Here is a 15,684-nt window from a genome sequence, read left to right as displayed (position 1 = left end):
ATCAAGTAAAGTTGGAGAACCTGTTTTTTTTTTATTTTTTATTTTTTGGGAGACTTAAAGCTATTATATTATTGTCACACAAAGTAGGCTGAAACTGTTAGAATTGCAGTTTCACAATTTTAATAATTCAAGCAGACAATTACAAAACTTTACAAGACAGTAAAAAAACTAGTAAAAAAATAAAATAAAAATGCAATAAACAGACAAAACGCATAGGTTTGTGTAAATTAATTACTCTTGTGTGCGTGTGTGTGTGATTGCCAACGTGTGTGTGTGTGTGTGTGTGTGTGTGTGTGTGTGTGTGTGTGTGTGTGTGTGTGTGTGTGTGTGTGATTGCCAAGTGTGTGTGGTTAGCGCTGAAAGCCTGTGAACCTGCAGATGGTGTTCTGAGCTAGATTGATTGTATTGTCATATGATTGCAGTTCATGGCAGCCATGTTTGTAGACCGCAGTGTGTTCTGAGAATTAAAGTTCACAGAAGGAGTTGACCTGATGAATATACACACAGACATAGCAGTGGACCATTGAAAGGGAACGTAATTGTACTGTATATAACGACAAAACTGTTCTAGAAATATCCACCAATAAAAATGTTATTAAAACATATTAAAAAGAAATCACTGTGCCATATATACAGAGCAGTGCCTATGAGCTCCATGAGTTCAGATCTTTCCTTTGGTAGCATCAGTGTGTTTGAGTGTGTGCTCAGGGTCAAGTCGACTCTACGAGAGGTTCAGCTTGGTCTGGAGTTTCTCCTTGAAGACACAGAACAGAATAACCATGATATACTGTATATACTATAATACTCATATATACTGTCTGTATATGCAGGTCAGAGATTAAAAGGCTTTCCACTGCATACATGATTTAATATTAAAGTAATACAATATTGAAAGAGTGTGGATTAGTGAAAGGTCTGATGTGCTGGCTGTCTTTAATGCAGACATGTGAGAAGAAAAAAGTTTCCATATCAAATCAATTTAAATCTGATCGACTGGATTTATCGTGTACCAGTTTATTTCTCCATCATGTGTGGTGGTGTAGCATCATTGATGTCTCACATCGTCTCACATCATCTCTTAGTATCCATCTTTAGCTCGGGTTACTGTCTATGTAAAATTTTCTCTGTTCTTTACATGTCTGTGTGGGTTTTTTTTTGATAAATTTTCAACTTAAATATTGCTGAATAAAAAGAGTAATAATGATATTAATAATGGTAATATAATAATAATGACAATAATAATAAGAAGAAAAAGAATGCATTACATGTCCTGTGTTTTTTTATATGTAGTCCAAAACACTTTGTGCACTTCTCATATATCTATGTGTCTAATATTATTTTTATTAATATTAATCTGTTATGTAATTTAATTTAATTTTATTTATTTATTTATTTATTTATTTATTTATTTATTTATTTATTTATTACGGTGGCTTAGTGGTTAGCACGTTCGCCTCACACCTCCAGGGTCGGGGTTCGATTCCCTGTGACACACGGATTCGAGTTTGCATGTTCTCCCTGTGCCTCGGGGGTTTCCTCCGGGTACTCCGGTTTCCTCCCCCGGTCCAAAGACATGCATGGTAGGTTGATTGGCATCTCTGGAAAATTGTCCGTAGTGTGAGAGTGTGTGTGTGCCCTGTGATGGGTTGGCACACCATCCAGGGTGTATCCTGCCTTGATGCCCAAAGACGCCTGAGATAGGCACAGGCTCCCCGTGACCCGAGGTAGTTCGGATAAGCGGTAGAAAATGAGTGAGTGAGTGAGTGAGTAGTAGTCGTACCATAAAGCATTGATTTTTTTTTCTGATTTAAAGCCCTTTTAGTCTTTATCTCTATCTACAGAATGTCTTCACATGTATACGTAGATCAACATTATTTATAACATGTTCAAATTGTTAAAAGCTTTGCTATAGAAAATAATAATAATAGAAAAAATGTAATGTCTCCTATAATGTGTTTTATTTTCTATGTAACACCTAGCTGCACAAAAACCTTACAGTTCTCACTGCTATTCTTTTCTGTACAGCAACCAGGTTTGTGTGTGTGTGTGTGTGTGTGTGTGTGTGTGTGTGTGTGTGTGTGTGTGTGTGTGTGTGTGTGTGTGTGTGTGTGTGTGTGTGTGTGTGTGTGTGTGTGTGTGTGTGTGTAAAAACAGTTCTCCTGCCTATTAATCTAGAGCTGGGAGACATGAAAGGACACATCCATAAACAGCATGCAGTAATCATGTCAGAAATCAGTACACCTTTTCTCCTCCTGCTGACCTGATAAAAAAAGATCCTCTAGAGAGAAAAATGCTCTTCTCACTTCTCTTCTCCCGCTAGCTCATCGTTCTTCACAGCATACATTACATCACAGAAACCTTTATCCAGAGCAGCATACATTTTTATACAACTGAGCAATTGAGGTTAAAGGGCTTTGCTCAAAAGCCCAGCAGTAAACACTTGGTAGATCTACGATTTAAACTCACAACCTTTTGATCAACGGTCCAACACCTTCTTGCTTTTTTCGATTTCCTTCTCACTGTAAATTGAATGGAACTGGCAAACCGTGCAAAAAAAAGAAGATATATATATATATATATATATATATATATATATATATATATATATATATATATATATATATACACACACTCTGTCACACAGTCTACTGTTACCTTTTATCAGCATCTCGGCAGCTTTCCTGTCCTCTTTGATATAAAGGGCAGTCAGAAGGAAGAAAAGACCTCCCAGAACACCAATAAAAGGACAGACGAAGACGCTGTACTCCAGACTGCGAAACCTCCAGACAGGAGATTGAGGGTCAAGCTTACTCAAAGCATCTGAGACCTGGATAAGAAAAACAAAAGACACTGCTATATGTTTCATTTCACTGGACACATTTCTCCTGTTTCTGATTCGATCCTATACACTTATGTACATTACAGTATGTACCGTATGATCAATATGTACTTACTATACCAATGAGGTATGGACTTCCTGCATCACCAAGCAGATGACCTGTTAAAATCTGTAACGCTTCAGCTGTTGACCTTCGGGTTGGTATAACAACATACTAAAATATAAAGAAAAGGAACAGTTTCACTTAAGTTTTATCTGTAACACCACAAATTTAAAGCATCATGAGGCAACTCTTACCAGTAGGATGTCAGCTAAAATTGCCCAGTTCAGAGAAAGTAGGATTTCACCAATAGCAATAAGAGTCTGAAAGGAAAAATGTGAAAATTGGAGTTCACAATTCTCTAAAACACAATTTTATTTTATGTGCCTTGAATTTGATTGGATCTGAAACAAGATGAACTTTTGAACACCAAGCTTTGTAAAGGAAGAAATGATCACTAGGTTTAAAATTCTGTCAAATCTACTGAATGAATATAATAGACTCTCTCTCTCTCTCTCTCTCTCTCTCTCTCTCTCTCTCTCTCTCTCTCTCTCTCTCTCTCTCTCTCTCTCTCTATCTATCTATCTATCTATCTATCTATCTATCTATCTATCTATCTATCTATCTATCTCTCTGGTCTGACTTACAAAACAATATAGGTAAATGTCTACCAAATAGTGAGTTGTGACTTGATTGTGGTCAAAAATGGCCCATTGTCACATATAGATAGGGAGATAACTCTAATATATACAGTAATGCTTTGTGATGGCACAAGTACTGTGAGTTATGCCATTTATTTTCATTGACACTTGTAACTTTATTTCAAACTAATGATTTGGCCAATTAACAGAATTATACAATTTACGTTTTCCTGTGGTAACTTTTGCTGTTAATTTGCCTGTAATTTGAACCAGCTAGCAAGCTAGCAATATACTTTGTATGAATTTAGTTGTAGGCATATACCTATACGACTTTAAATAAACATGGAAGAAAAGTTAAAGACGTTGATTTCTCTGCTGTTATTTCAAAAGAATATCATAACATACAACCAATTAAATTTATGTCTTTTCTAGATCTTGAGTGTTGTTTGATCCACATCACATATTTGTAAGTTGTCTAGAGAAGATGGGGTTAATAAGGACCTTGCTTCAGAACCCAACAGTGGGAGCTTGACAGTGCTCAGGTTTGAACCCCTGTCCATTTGTTAAGTAATCCACATTACCAGAGAGACACCACTTGTAGGATATGTAGGTCTATAATTACATACTGAATATATTTACCTGACTAGCCTTTACAAAAAGGCTAGCATTTCTAAATATACTTTACTTTAAGATACCTCACATCTTTCTTCCAAAGGCTCTGATCCTAGTTAAGAAATCAGCCATGATTGAAGTAAACAGAAGTTGATCAGGTGTAAAGTCACATACATATGTAGCAGGAATGCTGATGGATGCAAGGATCATGGCGATGAACAAGCAGGGAGAGGAGCTAAGCATTCCCACAGCGCAGATGAGTGGGTCAGCATTGTCCACTCTGTTTTTTAGCTTCTTAGATATTAAGGAGCCGAGGAAAACACCCACGAATCCCGTCACCACCGTGATTCCTCCGAAGACGAAACTGCCAGCAGAGAAAGAAGAGAATACAGGAACCAATCTGAGTGACACCATGAATACTACAGTACACAAGTACTAGTACTACACTGTAGTACGGTACTACAGTATTCTCAAACATCAGTATACAGTATAACATTCTGTACACAAGTGTAGTCAAATCAAACAAAATGAATTCATATTAAGTCGGACGTAGCAACCAAAATGATTTATTTAATCATTTTATAATAACTTGTACATCAGAAAGAAGTTTCATTTCATAATTGTGAGTGTGTGTTCTGTACTGCTTCACCTACACAGTGTCACAGGGAACCTGGAGGCTAATCCCAGGTGACTTGGGGCACAAGGGACAGTGCATCCCCCATCACAGGGCAGAATTGCACACACACTAAACACACTTTTAAAGGTGCAATCAGTCTACAACACATCTTTGGTAGGGCGAATCCTCTGAAGCAAACTCTGGCGCACAAGGGTGATGCAAATACCCCCAACCACCTCCCCTTTTCTAAAACCAACTCTTATTTACTATAAATAAATAAAGTATAAATTTACTAACATTTTCATTGTGCCATTTAGCACAATCTGCTATGCTTTCCACATTCCATACACTGCTATATTTTTTATGGAGTGGTCACAGGGATTCATTTGCTACAACAGTAGCTGTGGCTGTAGGAGCAGCTCCAAGGAATTAATCTAAGGTTATCACTAAATCGATGTTTGTTCATTCATTCATTTATTCATTCATTTTCTACCGCTTAACCCATCGCAGGGCACACACACACTCTCATTCACTCACACACTACGGACAATTTTCCAGAGATTCCAATCAACCTATCATGCATGTCTTTGGACCGGGGGAGGAAACCGGAGTACCTGGAGGAAACCCCCGAGGCACAGGGAGAACATGCAAACTGTTTATCATTTTAAAAAAACGATCCTTTTGCACAATTGGAAAGTCTTTATTGACAGGTGACCTAATTCCTTATAGATTCTCCATAAGAAACTGCTTTTTATTTTACTGACATTGAACATTGAAACATTGAAAATTGCAACATTGAAAATTGATATTAGAGATCTTGATGTGGCCGTGTGTGTACCTGTCTATAGGGTCACATGGTTCTTTAGCGCATGCAGGAATGATGCCCTGAATGACTCGAGCACGAGACATAAAGGTGGGGGTCCAGAAAGCCAAAGCACCTGTGACGAAAGTCATGGCGGTCACTCCCAAAGTTGACCATACAAAGCTTCGGCTAAAAAAAAACACTACGATAAATACCATTTCATCACTGTCTTTTATACTTTATGTCTTTTCAATTTTACCCACTTCCTGAGTAGATACTTGATGTCCTCTTGGTAAGACGTGTTCTCTATGCATGCTTCTCCATTGGTTTCGGCGCCTCCTCGTGGAGGGTTGGGAGTCAGGAGCACGAGAAGGATCACCCCTGGTACGCCCAAAATTGGGTTCAGCTGTGGGAAAACACATATTATTCAGTGAAAGACAGATCCACATTCAATGCCAAACAGATCCTCATTCAATGCCACACATATTCTCATTAAATGTGTTCAACGCTGCTATAGTGATGAGCACAGATTTTACAACAGCTGCCACAAAGCTTGCTGCTCATGTGAGTACTTATATAAAGAGACAAACACAGAAATTAGGTTTTAAGAATTGTCTTACCCTAAGGGCCCAACGCCAGTCTCCTGTAGCAGTAGCAATTGTTGCTCCCAGAATGTACCCAAGACCACTTAAATGAAATATATACAGTATATATAGCTTTGAAATATCTATATTTAAATAACAGATTATACTCAGACTGAAATTTCCTTTATTCATTACTCCAAATGTGAATAACAGTTTGGCTGTAAATGTCATAGAATGTCCAGAAAGTGTCAGATTTTTCAGTAAGTGTTGAGTAATTTTCTTTTAACAGTGGACTTTGGAAAGAGTCTCCAGTATCAGCACTTTGTAACAGTCAGAGGTCAAAGCTGTCACTTTATATTTATATTTATATTTTATTTACTATCTATCTATCTATCTATCTATCTATCTATCTATCTATCTATCTATCTATCTATCTATCTATCTATCTATCTATCTATCTATCTATCTAATCTAATCTAATCTAATCTAATCTACCTATGTTTTTGGACATCAGACCAGTAAACTTGTATTGTGGACATCCCCCAAATATTTGTATAGGATGTCATTTTACGCTGAAGGGCCAAATCACGTTCCAGCATGATAATGCTCATGTGCACAAAGCACCAAACATAAAGGTTTGATTTGCCAAGTCTAGAGTGAAAGAACTCCTGGCATGCCAAGGCCATGTCCTCAACATCACTGAACCTTTGGGTTGAATTAGAACACTGACTGCATCCCAGTCCTCGGTCAGTGTCTGACCTCACTAATGCCCTTGAGGCTGAATGAATAAGTCCTCACAGTCGTGTTCAAAAATTTTATAGCAAGTCTTTTGAGCAGAGTCCAGAATATTATAACAGCAACAGGGGACCAAATCTGGAATGGATGTTCATATGATATTACCAAATGATGAATTTGTGAAAAATTAGCTTGCCTTTTTTGCTTTATTAAATTCAAGAGGGAGAAAAAAACTGAAGCAATAAGGCAAACTAACTCGTTTTCAACTTGTTGACATGTTGTTTTTAAAATATTTTACACAAATGTTATACACTATTTCAGGGATACGTGTACAACCTTTAAGGGATTTTTCCAGAAAGTTCTAGATTTAACCTTTTCTTTCCGAGACTGTATTCTTTATTTTTCTGCTTCCTCCCACAAAATTCGATGATAATCTTTGATTAATAGACATAAACAATAGAACATGATCCTGACAGCCTCATTCAAAAAAAGTTAGTATTCTGGATATCGTGACTTTCATTAAGATTTAAGGCAAAAAAAATTTTATAAATATATAAAACCCTTCACCTTCCAACAGGGATGAAAATGTAGAAGAAGGAGATCATGATGGTTCTTTTGGAGCCAGTGAACAAGTCTCCGATAATGGTTGGAGCTATGGTGCAGTAACTGGCCTCTCCAATGCCGACCAAGGCCCGCATGAGGAGCAGCACCCAAAAGTACTACAGGACATAAGTGATAGACTCATGTGATGAGAAGAATTTATAGAATACCATGAGCAATGATTTCTGCAATGAATTATCATAAGACATCTATAGTTACAACACTCGGTAGCCTACGGAAACCCTTAAGTTCTAATCCTAAACCAGTTCTACAGCTGTACCTCTGCTGTGATGAAGGAGCTGCTCAGGCTTATGATAATCCATGCGATCATCCCGCCCCCCATGATCAGCTTCCTGTTATACCGGTCTCCGAGGTACCCGAAGACTGGAGCCAGCAGCATGAAACTGCAGATAAAAACTGTAAATAGATGAGCGCTTTGCCAAAGAATGCCACGTATTTCATTTAATTAAATCCATGGGTTATTCATTTACAGCACCACGCTGTAAACAGTCAGATTCTAGTCTGAATAGTCACAATCTTAACTATTAGAACTGTGCTTATTTTTTTTAACAAGTAGCTCATAAAAAACACAAAGTCCATAACGAACAATGTATAAAAGCACTGAACTTGTGAAGTATTTACTGTGACAATTATGACAATTAACTCAAAGAACATTACATCTGCAATTTATAAACATTATTATTGGTGCAACAAGCATATAGTTATTAATAAGTGTGATTTATATGAAAGTCTGTCTATCTATCTATCTATCTATCTATCTATCTATCTATCTATCTATCTATCTATCTATCTATCTATCTATCTATCTATCTATCTATCTGTGAAATTGCTTATATTTTTTATTCTTTCCTAATAAACAAAAATACATTAATGACAACAACTTGAGTGAAAGGTAGACTCTTTAAAATTAGATGAATTTCACAGTTACTGTTTGCTATGTTCCCTTTTCGCTTTAATGACATTAAAATCGTCATTGCTGTCGTTCTTCAGTCGTATTATAGCATGTCTTCTGAACACACGCTTCTATTGAAGAGATTAGACATGAGGAAAATCTGAGCTTTTGTCCAAAGCAGTTCACAGGATGACTATCACACATCTGCTTACATTTAAATAGTGTAGAATTTTGAATATGGAAAATACTTTACTTCTTAATTTTGCTTCTGTTATAAATGTAAAACAGACTGATGGATAAATAGATGCTGTATGTAAATAATGCTGCATACTTTAGGTTTTCAGTTTCACGATGAGGCTACAGATAAGGATTTCTTCTGAGAACTTGCACATGTGGTTGATGTTTGTTCAAAAAATAAATAATGCTGCAGAGTAGAAGATGCATCACCAGTTGTTTTCGGCTAAACCTTCCTGCAAGCCTTTAGTGTCTCATGGGGTGTTGCTTTGACTTTCTGCTCAGCATACAGATTGTTTTAACTGACAATTATGTCTGCCTTCCAGACCTTTCCTTGATTTCCTGAGTTCTCCCTTAACTGCCATTTCTTTGTGGCATTTCCTTCAGTGGAAATTGTGGGCTAGAAGAACAGTATTATATAATTTGTATAGCTTTCCTTTACTTTAGAAGCATCAAGTAGATTCATTTTTAAATCCTTCACCAGCTAATGCATCCATGATTGCTGATTGTTAGCAGCAATGTTTGAAGGAGAATTATTGGAATTATTCCTCATGTCAATCCTTAACCTGCTTAACGTGTCCTAACACTATTACTATTTGTGTTGTGTTTTTTTAGTTTATCAAACATAAAGTGTATATATATATATATATATATATATATATATATATATATATATATATATATATATATATATATATATATATATTGCATTGCAGAAATGTTTGAATCAATTTGGTGCAGAGTCTTTGCTATGTCTTTTGGATGAGGTGCCATTAATTTTGCATATCACTGTCAAGACTCACTGTCAAGATTAATTCAATTCAATTCAATTCAAGTTTATTTGTATGGTGCTTTTTACAATAGACATTGTCTCAAAGCAGCTTTACAGAACATAAGCATAGAACAGAAGGTAAACATAAGGAATAATATAAAGAATTAATATAATAAAAATTTCAAGATTAATATTAGATATATTTAGTTCACAATTTGTATGTATTTAACCCCCAATGAGCAAGTCTGAGGTGACTCAGGCAGCAGCGGCAAGGAAAGACTCCCTTAAATTGGTAAAGGAAGAAACCTTGAGAGGAACCAGACTCTAAGGGGGAACCCATCCTCATCTGGGTGATTAGACTCTTTCTTTTCTTGATTTTTGTCACAAAAGTAATGATTTCTTCCATGTCACAAGATCAGATTTGAACAAAATGCATTTAATAATAAATAAGATAATATTTTAGTATAATGAACTATACTTGTTCAGTGCAACGATGCATCTTTGTAAATCTTCATAAATTTTATCCACTATAACGAAAATGAGTATTTGATTCACTTCCTGTTGAATCTTGTGGACAGACAGTTGATTACATTGAATGCCATTTTTCTTTTTTTGTTGGCAAAGGCATTGGTTAAAAAGAGTGCATGTTGTTGCACGGGATTTATTTTGGACATGGGAATGAACACATGATAAGTAAATCATGTGACAGAATTATATCAGCATTGTAAACACAAGCCTTGTCATATGTTTGTCAGGTTTATAAATGAGTGTACAGGAATTAAGACTGCCTATAATGACTGTACATTGCCCGATTCAACAGGAAGTGGTCTTACACTAGATATCACACCACACTATTAATACGATGTGCTCTTAAAGGCAGAGAGAAACTACTGATATTCTTTTTGATTACATGAGTAATTACCTGTCTGTAATAGTCCAGATGTGCTGTCGCTGATATTAAAGTATTTCTGGAGGCTAGACAGAACTCCTGAAATCCAAAAACACAATGTGTATTAGATAAAAGCATGATGGTTCTTCTAAGTCTTAAGAATGGAGCTCCATCGTTTACCTGCGATGGTGTAGCGGTCCATGTAGTTGAGCATGTTCACGTAGCACAGCACAGCAACGGCGATGTAAGCTCTTCGGCGTGAAGGCACACTGCTGTTTGTATTACTGATGAGGGTTTCCATCTCTTCTGGATCGCCGGCGATGGAGCCATAAAGACGGTTTGCATTCATGGATGACCTTAAATTTATCTGTTCTTTAGGTCCTAATAAGCCTCGATTGGTCTCTTCATCCATGTTGAAGAACAGCTCTCATATGTCTACTAGAGGAGAGAAGTTTAATAAGCTGAAATTCGGTCTAAATGTGTTAGACAGACCTTATTTAAAAGGAAGTAACCCTGAAAGAGTCATGCTATTTCTACACACAAAGATTTAATGTAAGTTCAACACAGGAAATGTTGTGTTGTTTTTCTGGGGATCGTTTTGCTTTATGTCTCCAGTATGTTACTAAGAGTCATATACGTATAAATACCAGAGTATATCTGCTGTTAGTTGCTTAATACACTGCAGTAGTAATAATAAGATACAAAATTCACACAAAAATCCATCGATCTTCGCTAGTTCCTCAATAATTTCAAATAAATCTGATTCATTGGAACAATCAATCAATCAATCAATCAATCAATCAAATTTTATTTATAGAGCACCTTACAACAGCCAAAAGGAGCACAAGGTGCTTTCCAGAAAAACAACAATAAAAAATAAAATCAATAAAATCCCTTGATGGCAAATGACCGGCCGCCAAACTTCTCATAATTGTATTTGGGAATGACCAGAGAGGTATGTCCAGAGAAGCGGAGAGATCTGACTGGTTGGTAGACCTTTATTAATTCTGTGAGGTAGGCCAAGGCCAGACCATTGATGGCCTTGAACACACAGAGGACCTTCTACTAAGAAGCCAGTGAAGCGAGTGGAGGACAGGGGTGATGTGTGAGCTTTTGGAGGTGTTGGAGAGTAAGACCTGCTGCCGTGTTTTGTACCAAGAACAAGAGAAGCATGGCTTGGAGTTGCAGAAAATGCATTATGTTAATTGGGGTTGTTTGTGAAAAAGTTTAGGCACCCCTGCTCTAGACATCATTTTAAAATCCAATGGTAGGTATATGATTATTTGTAAATGACCCTAATGTTTTTTTGTTTTGTATTGTTTTCATTTAAAAACAGTTTGGACCTGCTGATGGAGAGTCAAACAAGATGTTCTTGAATACCACAGAAAACAGCAGCAATACTAGAACTGTGTGCTGAAGTGATTTCCTCACAATACTATGTAACTGAATCACAACAGCTCGACACGGAACACAGCCGGCATTTCAGGTTTTGAGATAGTGAAAGCAACCCTGTCAGATCACAAACGTTATCGTAAAACATATGACCTGCCCAAGTGATCCATCAACCCTCTGCTAATGCATCTTATCCAGGTATTTCAAATTCTTAATAATAAATTGGATAAATAAATACACTGACCTGAGTACAGTCCTGAGATCGTGTACATTTCAATCCATGTATTTGTTCATCCTATGGCCTCTTCTTTTTTATTTATTTATTTTCGAGGCTCTGTGCTACCTCGAGGTTGAGTGTGATTTCTATTTCATTTCTGTAAACTACCTGATTATAAAGTGAGCCATGCCCCGTCTCTCCTCCTCTTTCTGATCACATGCTTAAGAACAGTTCCTTTTTGTGAGCCAAAAAATGCGCACACACTTTTTTTTTTGCTTCTTCCTCTCGATTGTACACTCCCTGAACAGCTTATAGAAACCACATGAAATAAAGCATCAAGATGTTATTTCTTATAAAGCATGTAGAACCGAGCTCTGCACAGTGAGACATGCTGAACAGATATTCACTGTATTTTATTGTTTTGTCCAGTTCTCCTGAACTTTCCATGTTGCTCGCTGGAGATCGAAACTAAAACAGATCAGAGCACAAAACCTTTGACCAGCAGTTAAAAGATTAATCAGGGCACTAGGTCACAAGAAAACAAAGCTCACCACAAACTTTTTGAAAGCTTTGCACTACTGTCTCAAATTGGAATAATGAATTATAATTAATTAAGTTTCCATGGTGAGTTACTATCTAACAACAAACTAGACAAGCGCGTTAATGGGAAGTCATTTGGAGAGAAAGTTACATTATCTTGTTTCGTAACAGAGATGTTGACAGAGATGTGGACATTTGACACATAAGAAAAAGAAGAAGACAACGGTGTGTAATATAGCTGTTTTCTACAAACCAAAACGTATGTCTAATTGTATGGAACTCTACATGTAGATGTGATTAGATGTAATAAGAGTATTGCAGTCTAATCAGAAACGTACAATTAGCTGTTGTTTTCTAAGTTGTCTAATTAGCACGTTAATGATAATAATAATAGAGCAAAACAAAGAGCGTAACATAAAAACTAATCAATAATGTTATAGACATTGAACTTTTCTTGCCATTATTTCACCACATATGTAAGCAGTCTAAGTAACTAAGGCCTGGTGAACATGTTATACAACACACACACAACTGCACAACCAATTGTGTTGAGTTGACATAACGTGAGCGGGTCCACTTGGGGGCTGAAAATGTACAAATACAGTAAATGATGCAAAGTGTAAGGCATTAATGCATACTACAGGGAACATCAGGTTAGGTCAGGGCATCATGCACTAATTATATATAACCAATTCGACTACAGGTTTTTTGGGAAGTATCAGGAAAACAGAGAAACAGGAGGCTAAAAGATTTCAGAAGTTCAGAACTGTACCAGGGGCCCTATTCATGAGGTGTGTCCGTTTGAAAATCTGCATCACCATGCTACCTTTTAGATACTTTATTTAATTTTAATTATTCTAACATGGCAAGGAGTTCTCCCAGTGCTTCATGAGTTTCCTCTGGGAACAACGGCTTCCTTTTCTAGTCCAAAGACATGCGTTGTGGACTAATTAGCATCTCTAAATTGTCCATATTGTGTGTGTGTGTGTGTGTGTGTGTGTGTGTGTGTGTGTGTGTGTGTGTGTGTGTGTGTGTGTGTGCGCACCACATCCAGGGTTCCCCCGCCTTCTGCCCTGAGTCATTTAGGAGAGGCTCTAGGCTCCCAACGACCCTATATTGGAAAATAATGGATGATGGTATTCTGCTCCCTTAGTGGACAAATAACTAGATGTTTTACTGTTTAACATAATTTACATTGTTAGATGACATTCTTTGCATTTACATTTTCTCTCTCCACCAGAAACCCAGATGTTTCTTCTCTTTTCTTATACTCTACAGCAGGTGTACTCAAATATAAATTTGAAAGGTCCAATTACCAAATTTCCATTCAGGATGAGGTCCGTAAAAGTGATCATCAAATTACAAATAGAGAACTCCAACAAAAAAAATCCCCAGAACTTTCGAACTATACACAAAAAACATTATGGTAGGTATTTTAGTGTGAAAGGTGACACCTTTTTTGTGCCACCAGCTGTTTAAGCTTGGGCATAAAAGGTGTGATGGCCAGGCGGAGGCACAGATGTAAGTGTTCATTGGTGAGTGTGGTACCCTTCCTTTACTAAGCCACCGGACATTGTTGTGAAGAAGCAGATCATCAAATGTTGCATTGACAATGAGTGCAACAAACGACGTTGAAGAGCAGAGGATGTTCTCGGATAGTTGACAAGTTTCATGACTGTTGTCATGACTTCTGAGTACCTTTCTCCAAGGCTGGCACACAAAACCATCTGGTGAATTATGCAGTGGTATGCCATGAGTTCAGGATGGTGAGTTCTCAAGCATGACACTAATCCCCTCTCTCTCCCAATCATGTGCTCCATCAGTAGCAATGGAAACGACATGCTTCAGGTCTATCTCAAAACATCATGAAATTCTCCCTTTTCTTCATCAAAAAATCTGACAAAGACCATGAGTTGTCTGTGATATCTGTGGATTCATCCACAGCCAACGAAATGAATTTGTCTGTTTTTATAGCAGAGCTAAGTTGTTCAAGCAAATCATCGGCAAGTATTTCAGTTCGTCTTGCAGCAGTAAAATCAGAAAATGGTTTTGGTTTATTTTATTGATTATTTCATCCTTTTGAGTCCCTTCAAAGGGAGCAGTCACCACTTCACTCATACAGTACACTCCTTGACCATTTCAGCATCAGAGAAGGGTTTCTTGTATTTTCCCAGGACCCATGCTACTCTTAGTGAGGCTTCTCTTGCCCGCTCCTGTTCGGCTGATCCAACTATTACACTGCTTGTAGCTTCATTGATGATTTCAGCTGGTTTATTTTTGTTGTCCTTAACTCTGTGTTCTGAGGGTAATTTTGTTCAAAATATGCATGCTTGCTTTCATAGTGACGTTTTACATTAGCACATTTGATGATTGCTACCGTGTCGTTGCAGATTAAACACATGTTTTTGTTTTTTTTTTGCCTCCACCGGGGAGCACGAATGATGCATATTTTCTGTCCACTCACTTTTAAGCTCGCGGTTTTCAAGATCAACTTTTCTTTTCTTATCAACGGGCAGCTTTGAATAAGCCATTTTCACTTTTACTCAGCAAAAGAAGGAAATAAAAATGTCAGTTACCGATATTTGCACTGTTATTTGCCTTTACACATGTCTGACCCGGAGCACGTGACCGATCTGGTTGCCTTGCGCGAGCAAGCGACGTTGCTATAGCGATGCTGTTACCGCTTCTGTGATTGGACATAGACGAATCAAACAATACGTAATAAACCACAGATTCACTTATTGATCAGAATTAAAGGGTGCTGACTTAGTCGAGAAATATGACTACACTGTTATGGGGATTTCTTAATATCTTAGAATATAATATCTTACAATTTTAGTTTTAAAGCTTGGCTGGATTTCATGTGATGTGGAAAAGAAGACAAAACACATTTTTCACTGTCAGGAATCTTGGTCATTGAATATTATATATACATTTCCATGTTATGCATTATATAACATTTTTATTATAGAATTGTAATTGCTTTAGTTTCTCCATCATAATAAAACAAATATATATTTTTAATGCTGAATTTGAGAAATTTTGTAAGCAATTAACAAGAAAATCCTGGGAAATGCAAGGTATAAAGTACCAATTAAACATAGTATGTGGTTTTGGTTTTATTTTTCCAATGAACTCACTGAGTTTAACTGAATTGATTTTGTAACATATTATATCACTGTTCCTATTTCAGGGGCGAGAAGTTTGAATTTTAAGTCTCCATCTAGTGGTGAAGCATCTTAATTGCCTAACACACAC

At 36.9% G+C, this 15,684-nt stretch overlaps 1 protein-coding gene across 4 annotated transcripts in view; it reads right to left on the bottom strand.

The window, feature by feature from the left end:
• Positions 1-15,019, bottom strand: part of spns3 (spinster homolog 3 (Drosophila)) — a 15,327-nt gene extending 308 nt beyond the window's left edge. The window contains exons 1-13 of one of the 4 annotated variants that reach the window (XR_007139666.1): positions 11,914-12,103; positions 10,458-10,712; positions 10,311-10,376; positions 7,750-7,886; positions 7,437-7,588; positions 6,171-6,237; positions 5,814-5,956; positions 5,587-5,739; positions 4,307-4,496; positions 3,137-3,202; positions 2,955-3,053; positions 2,656-2,827; positions 266-754 (exon numbers count right to left, since the gene is read on the bottom strand). Coding sequence is in view for 3 of the 4 variants with exons in the window: in XM_027165442.2 (XP_027021243.1) it covers positions 711-754; positions 2,656-2,827; positions 2,955-3,053; positions 3,137-3,202; positions 4,307-4,496; positions 5,587-5,739; positions 5,814-5,956; positions 6,171-6,237; positions 7,437-7,588; positions 7,750-7,886; positions 10,311-10,376; positions 10,458-10,689 (1,521 nt within the window). In the remaining variant the exon portion in view is untranslated. Of the gene's footprint in view, positions 1-103; positions 755-2,655; positions 2,828-2,954; positions 3,054-3,136; positions 3,203-4,306; positions 4,497-5,586; positions 5,740-5,813; positions 5,957-6,170; positions 6,238-7,436; positions 7,589-7,749; positions 7,887-10,310; positions 10,377-10,457; positions 10,716-11,913; positions 12,104-15,002 lie in introns of those variants that run through there. The other 3 variants (XM_027165442.2, XM_027165441.2, XM_027165440.2) reach the window with 3 other exon arrangements.
• Positions 15,020-15,684: the final 665 nt, after the last annotated feature.

This window comes from Tachysurus fulvidraco, chromosome 26 (assembly GCF_022655615.1).
Source record: "Tachysurus fulvidraco isolate hzauxx_2018 chromosome 26, HZAU_PFXX_2.0, whole genome shotgun sequence".
Lineage (NCBI taxonomy): Eukaryota > Metazoa > Chordata > Actinopteri > Siluriformes > Bagridae > Tachysurus > Tachysurus fulvidraco.
Note: the sequence above shows the minus strand (reverse complement) of the source record. Positions and strands in the feature narration are given on the sequence as shown.